The 11218-nt window shown below is 32.5% G+C and overlaps 1 protein-coding gene across 1 annotated transcript; it reads left to right on the top strand.

Moving 5' to 3' along the window:
* The first annotated feature begins 7554 nt into the window (after positions 1–7554).
* Positions 7555–10985, top strand: LOC107457651 (probable LRR receptor-like serine/threonine-protein kinase At3g47570). Its single transcript, XM_016075820.3, has 2 exons — positions 7555–10246; positions 10535–10985. The coding sequence occupies exons 1-2, from the start codon at positions 7555–7557 to the stop codon at positions 10891–10893; spliced, it is 3051 nt and encodes a 1016-aa protein (XP_015931306.3). The 3' UTR covers positions 10894–10985.
* Positions 10986–11218: the final 233 nt, after the last annotated feature.

Here is an 11218-nt window from a genome sequence, read left to right as displayed (position 1 = left end):
TTTAGTTGCTTTTGAATATCTCAGTTGGATTACTCTCGTATCCATTTGTTGTTTTATGTGAAATTGTTAATTGTGAATTATTATTTGTTGTAATGTACAACGCTTCAATTTCTTTGTTTGCTGTAATGTACAACGCTTGTTTGTGTCTTCTGTACCCTTTACTAGGATCAAACAATATTTGCTTCAATTAATCCATGCATCAAATAATTGCAAAAACGGTAACTTGTTCCATGCATCAAATAATTTATGTTTTTTATTATCCTTTTTTGTTGTGCCTTTGTATTATGTTGATGTTTATCAATTTTGGAAGAGATTTTTACTTTGAATAATTCAAAGTGCTTATAGGCTTATAGCAACTTGTTAAATGATATTGGAATTTGGATAATAAGATAAATATGAAAAATGACTGAATCGAATCACTTTCAAAGTTGTGAACTTACAGAGTGTGTGGAGTGCATGTTAAATCGTTCATGTTGGATATCATGCATAACAATGCAACTAAAATTTGTAAACGAGAGAGATACAATTGAACTAAATAATTTAGACAATGATAAAAATAACTATGCCAATGAGTTATAGCTCAAACTCAAATGGCATAATCTCTCCATACTCAATTAAGAAGTTGTGGATTTGAGTCTCTTATCTTTAATAAAAAAAATAAATAATAAAAATAACTATGACTAAATAGTAAAAATGATAATCTTTAAAATATATAAAAAATTATAATACCTTATTATATATTATATAAATTATATAAAAAATCATATATAAAAATTTTTACTATTTTTTTTTTAATTTTTACTCACTAATTTTTATTCAAAACTTCTCATACAATAGTAAATGTTTTACCGGTCTATATATAGTTTAACAAGGGATGAATATCAACTTGAACCTTAACATCTTGTTCAACTTGTGCTTTATTATCTTATTTATTTTGCTAACAAATTGTTTTAAATTGCTTTATCCAATTTGACTAGGATTTCAACCCAGCATCATACAACTTCCTTCCTTAGTCATCTACATGATTCTATAATATATTTATTTTATTTGACTAAAAAAATAATAAAAATATTATTTTCATATCAAAATTAATTAAAAAAATAATTTTGACTCTTCACGGTCAACTGAATTGTTGAGTTGATTAACAATGCTGTTTTAATTTTTTTTAGCATGCTTTCTTTGACTTTCAAAAAATATATTTTGAACACACTATTTTAGTTGGATGTTACATGGTAGATATACTCCAATAAAGTTATGAAAAATGAGTTTCGCTGAAATTTAAAACTGGACCACGAATGTATTTTGATATTAAAGATCTTATAGATATGTGTCTTTTTTTTATTGACCCGAAATCAAGAATTGGTCCGGCATCATTTTTCTCTTCTAATTTAATTAGTGTTAAATGAACTTGCACCAACGTATAAATATACCAATTTGTGACGAAAATTATATTTAATTTTGATTATTTTTATTAATTCTGAGCTCTTTCGAAAATTCCCAATCCCGCTCTCCCTCCTCTAAGCTATCAATTTCGAAAATTCTCAATCCTGCTTTTTCTTCTCCAAACTGGTGGTATGCCAAAGCTGGTTTTACAAAAAAAAGACTTGGATAATCACTTTGATAGGAGTCGACGGTTGTGCATTTCAGGTGGTAATGCCAATGCCACCATAAATTACATGTTTGAAAAAGTCGACGTTGATCCGATGACTATGACGCGATATAGTTCAACAGTAAAAGATTGGTTGGATAGTTTATTTTGAGTTGATGAAATATGTGAACTGATTATCAATATTTTGGTGATGTTCCTGCGTTTGATGTTACGTACGAAAAAATAAATACAAAAAATTTTTGGTAATTTTTTTTGGGAGTAACCACAAATGTATATATTCGGGATTGTCATACTTAATAATGAAATGGCATCTATATACAATTGGCTATTAGCTAAATTTTTGGAGGTCATGATGAATAAGCATCCTAAAATTGTTGTAACTGATACATACGAGGTTATGAGAGAGGCGATTAATGAGATTTTTCCAAATGCAACCCATAAATTATACAGATGGCATCTTTAGAAAAATCCTACTGTAGGAATTAAGGACTCAAACTTCTGTGAAATATTTAAGAAGTTCATTTATGCCAAGTGGAATGTTGTTGAATTTGAGGAAGAATAGTCAAAATTGGTTGAAGAGTTTGGTAGTAACATACGACATGGATTGACAAACAATATAAAAAAAGAAAGCTGGGTTAGGGCATTTCTTCCGGATAAATTTGTGCTAGTTTTAGAACCACTTCATGATGGGAAGATATTAACAACCTCATAAAGAGATTTGTTCTGCGTTTGTTTTGTGTATTTTTTAATACATAAATACAGAGATATAGACACTGAAGACACAAACATAATAAGACACAATTTTTTTAAATTTGTTTGGTATACAAATACAAAACAGAAGATACAAATTACAATCATGTTAAATTTCAATATTACCCTTATTGCAAATTTTCAGTACCACCACAACGCAACAACTATCTAAATCAAACTACCACCATTAACAATCAGCCACCATCTCAACAAAAAAATAACTACTAATAACAATCTAAAACTAAATAACAAATTTAATCCAACAAATATCAACAAAAAATTCAATTTAACAAAATTAATACAAAATTATTTTAATAAAAATTCAAACAAATAAAAAATTAAATTATTCAAAAACAAAGTGTGCGGATCTAGAAACACAGAGTGTGCAGAAGAACGGAGAACGGATCTGAAAAGATGGTGACAGAATAGTGCGCAGATCTGGATCGTTGACGAGAAGTGAAGCAGAAGTAACAACTGCAAAAGGTGATGACAGCAAAGAACAATCGTGAATAGACAAAAAAAAGTGAGAGAGGAGAAAAAGGAGGAAGGGATGGGGTGGTTGGTGGTCTGGGTGGAAGAAAGGGAGGCGAGACGGTGGTCTGGGTGCAAGAAAGGCGGAAGGAAAGGAAGAAGAGAGGCGGCAGTGATTTGGGTGGAAGGAAAGGAGGAAGAGAGGCGGCGGCAGACTAGTGGTACCACGGGAGGAGAGGCGGTGGTGGTTGGAGTGAGTGGAAGGAAAAATGGATGAAAGGAGACCGAGGAAGGAGAAGAATTCTAAGGGAAATTAATGTTCAAATTCGTCCCTAAAAGATCACGCGGTCTTCATTTTCGTCCCCGAAAGATTCTTTTTAATCAAATTAGTCCCTGAAAGATAAACTGTTAGTCAAATTAGTCATTCTGTCAATTGGATGATGACGTGTCACGTTAAGTGCCACATAGCATGATGACGTGACACGCCACGTAGCAGGTGTCACTTGACATATAAAAAAGTTTTCTGTTAGTCAAAATAGTCCTTGAAAGTCCAGACGTAAGTCATTTTCATCCTTCAAATTTTAAAAATTAGTCAAACTAGTCCTTATATAATTTTTTTATAATATTAAATTTATAATATTTTTTATACTACTAATTTTAATAATTTTTTTTAGTAAACACCCAATCCGGTCCCTATCCATTTTAAATTAGGACAACGCGATCCCTTACAAAAAAAGTAACCCAAATCGGTCCCTGTCCATGGCTAATATAATTTTTAAAATATTTCATTTAAAACAAAAGAAATTTTATTTTAATACGAAGCATATCTATTTATATAATGTACTAGTGCGGAGTAGCCTGTGTTATGCATATGTATAATGTTTCCTATTTCATTTTATCTCATTGATTTGTGAAATTAAAAGAAAAATTATATAATCTATCTCAAACATATGAAACACACAAAAATTTATTATGATGTTTACACATATGACGCTTAAAAAGCAATTCATTTATAATAATAATAATTAACCAACAAATTTTTAATATTTTGTAAAGTTTGGAATTGAAGCAAAATTTGTGAATCTTTTTGAATTTTGACTCTGAGTATCACTACTATTACCTCCTATATATAAGTAATACCGTAATGAAAAAAAAAGATGTAGTAAAAAAAATAGTGGTATAACTTTGTTTAGGTTAACATACATAAATTTTTTATTTTGAGCATATAACTTTGTTTAGGTTAATAAATACATGCATTTCAATTTTGAGTATATATATATTCCAGTAAAATGTAGTAATGTAACAAAAAAGATTTTAGAATAGAAAAGAATAAGAGAGATTTTGAGAAGAATTAAAGAAGAGAGATAATTTTATGAAGAAGAAATAAAAAAAAATTATATAAGGACTAGTTTGACTAATTTTTAAAATTTGAGGGATGAAAATGACTTATGTCTGGACTTTCAAGGACTATTTTGACTAATTGAAAACTTTTTTATATGTCAAGTGACGCCACGTGTCACTGACCTGTCACGTGGCCTGCCACGTGTTACTGACCTGCCACGTGGCGTGTCACATCATCATGCCACGTGACACTTAACGTGACACGTCATCATTCAATTGACGGAAGGACTAATTTGACTAACAGTTTATCTTTCAGGGACTAATTTGATTAAAAAAATCATTCGGGGATGAAAATGAAGATCGCGTAATCTTTCAGGGACGAATTTGAACATTAACCCCAAGTTTAGTGTTCCATCCCTCCCTGCTATACACAAATTTTATGTCTTTGTGTGCCTTTGTGTCTTCCCGTGTCTATCGGAATTTTGTGTCTTATTAACCAAACGAAGAACGTGTGCTTCCGTGTCTATGTCTTGGGTAGACACACCCATTAACCAAACGCACGCTCAAGGCTTCTCGAGCTTTGTGCTGCAAACATCTACACTAAAAAAATATTCAGACGAATGAAGAAGCAAATTGAAGAAGTGATTTCTTTAGACATTATACATAATGAGTTTCTTTTCACAATTATGGTATATAAAATTTGTGCTTTTTAAAAGAGGGACAAAATATTTACGGTTGCATATAATCGCAACAAAAAGAAATTGGAGTGTAAATGCTGTCATTGGGATCACGAAGGATAAGAGATCACGAAGAGTATCTTTGTAGTCATATGTTATGTGTGTTGAGATGAGAGAATGTAAATGAATTGCCACAAAGTCTAATTCTAAAAAGATAAATCCGAGATGCAAAGAAGTATATTAATAGTAAAAAAAAAATCAAAAGTACTACAATTGACACTAAAATTTTTTTTTAATGAGATATAGTGCAATGTCAGTTGCTACAATGTGGATGTCATTTCTTGCTGCGCAAGAAGTTTCACTTTTTTACGATACAATGAATAAAGTGATTAGATGTACTAAAGATCTAGAAAAAAGGTGCAGCATTAAAATGCAAAATGGGATTACTCATATACTATATTTTGTTGTTGAATTTGTTGGTGATCCATGTGTCGCTAAGACTAAAGGTGCACCCAAACTCAAAAAAAATGAAACAAAGAAAATGCCATGTTCAAATTGCCTCGTGAAGGGTCATACAAAGAGGCATTGTCAAAAGTTATTTAATGAAGGTAACCATAGCCACGACCATCTCCCTTTTCAATTTATGCACACACATATTGCATTCTGAGATATTAAATTAAGACCTGCTACACATACAAGTCTTACAAGTTGCTACATATACGGGCCTTTTAATGCATTATTCAACCGTTTTCTGTTTTCAAAGCGCTACACTCACCATGTATTATGAACGACTCTTCCTCTTCCTCTTCCTCTTCCTCTTCTTTGTTTTTTTTTTTATTTTCATAGTTTCTGAAATAAAGCTTTGAAATCGTTTTGAAGATACTGAAACTTCAGAAATACACCCAAACGGTTACAGAAATACACCCAAACAATTACAGAAATACACCCAAATAGTTATAGGAATTCACCCAAACGATTGTAGAAATACACCCAAAAGATTACAGAAATACACCCAAAGAATTACAAAACTACACACAAAGGATTTAAGAAATACACCCAAAATTCGTTGAAGTACACATGCATAATTCAGAACTCTTTCTCTTTCTCCTCTTCATCTTCTGCTGCTTCTTCTTCTTCAAAAATGATTTTAGAGGTTGATGTCAAAAAACAATGGAAATCGAGAATAACAAAAAAAGAAAACAGAGAGAAAAACACGTAAATGAAGAAGAAGAGGAAGACGAGGAAGAAGAACGTACAGCAAGAAGAAGAAGAAGGAGAAAGAGAAGGCAAGAAACGAAAGAAAAGGAGAAGAAGAAGAGTAAGAGGAAGAAGAACGTGCAGCAAAAAGAAGAAAAAGAAGGAGAAAGAGAATGCAAGAAACGAAAGAAAAAGAAAAAGAAGAAGACGAAGAGGAAGAAGAACGGTTCGAAGCGCATTTTGAGCGTTAGTTTTAATTGGATTTGTAAGGCTTACAAGCCTTAATCGCTTGTATGTGAAGAATTTCTCTATTAAATTAGTGTATTTTGTAGCATTTCTAATAAGAAGGATATAGATACATTAAATAAAGACACGCTTTATTTTTTATTCTTTCTTTTATTATCACTATTAAATTTTTATAATTATATTTTTTATCATTTTTTTATTTTAAATTTTGTGTAAAATAAATAAGGTAAATTATACTTTTTTTATTATTTATTTTATCCTATATTAAGTTTGTCACTAAATAAAATATAAAAAATACTAATTTTTATGTTTTTGACATTTATATCTTATTCTTAATGTCTTGTCTTATCCCATTTTTAAAACTAAATATAACCTAAATGATTACATCAAATCATACTTTGAAATTGATATTAAGAATTAATTAACGCTTTGTTTTGTTGTTATGATTATGAACTTTAAATTAAATTATACTTAAATTTTTATTTGATCAAATCACTAATTATCATTTACTTACATGTATAAATAAAAATTTCAAATCAAATCATACTCTAAATTTAATTTAAATCATTACTTTATAATTAATTATAAGTTAAATAATATGTTTCCTATCCGTTCATGTTTTAAATTTAGTTCAGATTACTAATATACAGTTAATTATAATTAAAATAGTCTACTTTAAATGAAATAATATTTTATCTTAAATAACAAAATTATACTTAACACTTAATTAAAATCAAAATAGCATCATTAACTTTAAATTAGACTTCTAATTTTTATTAAAACAAAAATATTTCAATAACTAATGAAATTGTAATTATTAACACTTAGTAAATTTTTATTTAGATATATAAACTATAACTCATTCTTTAGTTTCTCTATTTCTATTATTTAGGAGAAAAAAGATCAAGTAAATTTATTAGCATAAATATTAATCTAAAGGTATATTGATATTTTTAAATTTAGATCCACTCCCGTTTAGAAGCAAATCCTCCTTTGACTAAAGCACTTGATTTCAACACTTGCACGTAACGACTTCGGCGGAAGACAGAAAGTTCAGAAACAGTGTCTTCATTTAAGTGGCGGCACGTCCTGCTGCTGCACAAGACAAAGACTGCAATGTTAATAGATAACATTTTTTTCATTTTCTTTTTGGATTCATTTTGTTTTATTAAAAAAAATTGTTAAACCTTTGAGTGCCAAAATTTATTCTAATTTTCACCTTCCTTCTTTCTTAACTACTCCATGCACTTGTCGCACTGCATAATGATAATGATCATCTTCATTATGTTTCTCTTACCTATTGCTTCACAAATAGAGTACATGACATCTGCTGCAGTGACCATGCCCTTGAGTTCAGAGACCGATCAGACGGCTTTGCTTGCTTTGAAGGACAAGCTTACCAATGGAGACTCGGATGCTCTTCCATCATGGAATAAGTCACTCCATTTTTGTGAATGGGAGGGGGTAATATGCAGTCGCCGCCACAAGAGAGTCACATCCTTGCAACTACAAAATCAATATTTGGGTGGCACTCTTGCACCTTCCTTGGGAAATCTAACATTCCTCAGAGAGATGAGTCTTACTAGCATCAATTTACATGGTCAGATTCCAAGAGAAGTTGGTCATTTGAAGAGACTGCAGATTCTTGACTTGAGGCAAAATAATCTTCATGGAGAGATTCCCATAGAGATGATAAATTGTTCAAGCCTTCAAGTAATTATATTGCTATACAATAATCTAACTGGCGAAGTTCCTTCATGGTTTGGTTCTATGATGCAACTGACTCAGCTGGGGCTTGGTGCTAACGGGTTTGCTGGTAGTATACCACCTTCATTGGGAAATCTCTCATCTCTTGAGAAGTTGTCACTTGCATACAATCAATTGGAAGGAAGCATAACTCCAACTTTGGGTAGGTTGTCAACTTTGAAATTTTTGGGTTTGGGTGTAAATAATTTTTCTGGTCAAGTTCCTCCTTCACTTTATAACCTTTCAAATATTCAAGTTCTTGATTTCACGGAAAACCAGTTAGTGGGTAATTTTCTCTCAAATTTACCTATGGCTTTTCCCAATCTTGAGATACTTTTGTGTGGAGGGAACCGATTCACCGGTACTTTTCCGTCTTCAATATCCAACCTTTCTGAGCTGCAACAGTTTCAAATATCCAAAAATGATTTTTATGGACCAATTTCTCCTACCGTAGGAAGTTTACACAAACTCCAGATATTTAATGTTGGACGGAATAGATTCGGAAATGGAAGAGCTCATGATTTGGATTTTCTTTCCTCATTGACTAATTGCACTCAATTGCAGAAATTAGGCTTTTATGAAAATTATTTAGGTGGAGTATTGCCAGATATCATAGGCAACTTATCAACCAATCTCGTTTTGCTTGGTATGGCTTTGAATCAAATATCTGGAAGGATACCAGAAGGAATTGGAAAACTAGTCAACCTAGCAACACTTGATATGGAGGGGAATTTTCTTGAGGGAACAATCCCAGATTCAATAGGAAAGCTAAAAAATCTTGGAGTGTTGTGGTTGGATGGAAATAAGTTCTATGGCAACATCCCTCTTGTCATTGGTAACCTTACTATGCTGTCTGACGTTGATCTGAGCTCAAATAAATTTGAAGGACTCATTCCCTTTACACTTGGATACTGCACCAACATGCAAAAATTTGCTGCATATGGAAACAACTTAAGTGGTAATATACCCAATCAAACATTTGGCAACCAGCAAGGCTTAATACAGTTGTTTCTATACTCCAACTCTTTTACCGGCCCCATTCCTTCTGATCTTGGAAACTTGAACCATCTTTCCATCTTGCATTTACAAGATAACAAGCTCATTGGTGAGATTCCCACGAGACTTAGTGCTTGCTCTGCTTTAACAGAGCTCGTACTAGAAAGAAACTCATTCCATGGAAGTATACCTTCATTCTTGGGATCTCTACTATCCCTTGAAATCTTGGACCTTTCTAATAACAACTTCTCAAGCACAATCCCACATGAACTTGTGAATCTCACGTTTCTGAATACTTTGAACTTATCTTTTAACCATCTCTCTGGTGAGGTCCCGGTAGGAGGGGCATTCAATAATGTCACAGCAATATCACTTGCCGGAAACAAAGATCTTTGTGGTGGGATACCTCAATTGAATCTCCCTGCATGCTCTACGTTGCCCTTACAGAAGAAACACAAGAGATCTGTTAAAAAGAAAGTCATCCTCATAATCGCATTTGGAGGGGTTCTAATATCTGTTGTTGCTTTTATTATTAGTATATATCTTCTCAAGAAGAAGCGAAAAAGGTTATCTACTCCTTCTCTAGCTTTGCAATATGGCTATGTGAAGGTATCTTATGGAGAGCTACATCAAGCGACCAATGGATTTTCTTCTTTAAATTTAATTGGCACAGGAAGCTCTGGCTCAGTATATAGAGGAACCCTTGTCCATTTTGAGAGACCTGTTGCTGTGAAGGTGTTGAATCTTCAAACACGCGGAGCATCGAAGAGTTTCATGTCCGAATGCAAAGCTCTAGGAAAAATGAAGCACAGAAACCTTCTCAATATATTGACCTGTTGTTCAGGTGTTGATTACAAAGGTGATGATTTCAAGGCCATAGTGTTTGAGTTCATGCCTAATGGGAGTTTAGAAAGCTTGTTGCACAACAACATTGAAGATAGCGAGTCCACAAATCGGAGTCTCAACCTGATGCAAAGAGTAAATATTGCTCTTGATGTAGCTTTTGCATTGGATTATCTTCACAATGATTCAGAGGAAGCTGTAGTTCACTGTGATGTTAAGCCAAGTAATGTTCTACTTGATGATGACATTGTTGCTCACTTGGGAGACTTTGGGTTAGCTAGGCTTCTTCATGGGCATGCCACAAGCTATACTAGTAGTAATCAAGCTAGTTCCTCTGTTATTAAGGGAACCATCGGATACCTTCCACCAGGTATAAGTGCTTTTGATCACTTTTGGTACTTCTTTAATAACTACATGTATTGTTACTGACCTGGTATTGTTTTCTATGTTATGTTAGATTCATGACAGTATAGCAATTTCATCATTTACTTTCAACTAACCAAGTCCTCAGCGCATTAAGAATCAGAATTTTACCTTACTCTGTCTATCATTTGATGTTACTTTTTAAGCATGATGTTGTTGCATTTTATCTATATATACACACTCCTCCTTTTTCATTCTTTTTTCTTGTTTAAAGCATTGTTATTGGAATCAACAGAGTATGGAGCAGGTGGATCAGTATCACCACAGGGAGACATCTATAGCTATGGAATTCTTCTTTTAGAAATACTAACCGGAAAGAGACCAACTGATGGCATGTTTGGTGAAGATCTAAGCCTACACAAATTCTGTAAACTGGCAATTCCAGAAGGAATTACTGAGATTGTTGATTCAAGATTGATAACTCTGTTTGATGAAGGAGAAAGAGGGATCACACAACAGAAAAACATGATGGAGTGTTTAGTGTCTTTTGCTAGGATTGGAGTTGCATGTTCTGAAGAGTTTCCCACTCAACGGATGAACATTAAAGATGTCATAATGGAGCTGCATGCAATTAAACACAAACTGCTTCCTTAGATAGGTGTCATGATTATGGAAACAAATTTAGTTCTCAGTTGGATCTGTTGTCCATTTCTTGTTTTATGTGAATGTTGTAGTTTAATTTACATAGCTTCAATTTCTATACGCTAATGAAATGCTTCTTGTTGTGTTCTGTACCCTACTTTACAATAATCAAGGAACAGTTTTTTATGGCAAATCTTTTTTCTTTTACACTTCAATAATGTATTGTGTCAATTTTTCAAGCACAATCCCGCATGAACTTGTGAACCTCACGTTGCTGAATACTTTGAACTTACAATAATGTATAACTAGAGTGAGACCCGCGTAATACACGGAGAAA

Source organism: Arachis duranensis, chromosome 7 (assembly GCF_000817695.3).
Source record: "Arachis duranensis cultivar V14167 chromosome 7, aradu.V14167.gnm2.J7QH, whole genome shotgun sequence".
In the NCBI taxonomy this organism is placed as follows: domain Eukaryota; kingdom Viridiplantae; phylum Streptophyta; class Magnoliopsida; order Fabales; family Fabaceae; genus Arachis; species Arachis duranensis.
Note: the sequence above shows the minus strand (reverse complement) of the source record. Positions and strands in the feature narration are given on the sequence as shown.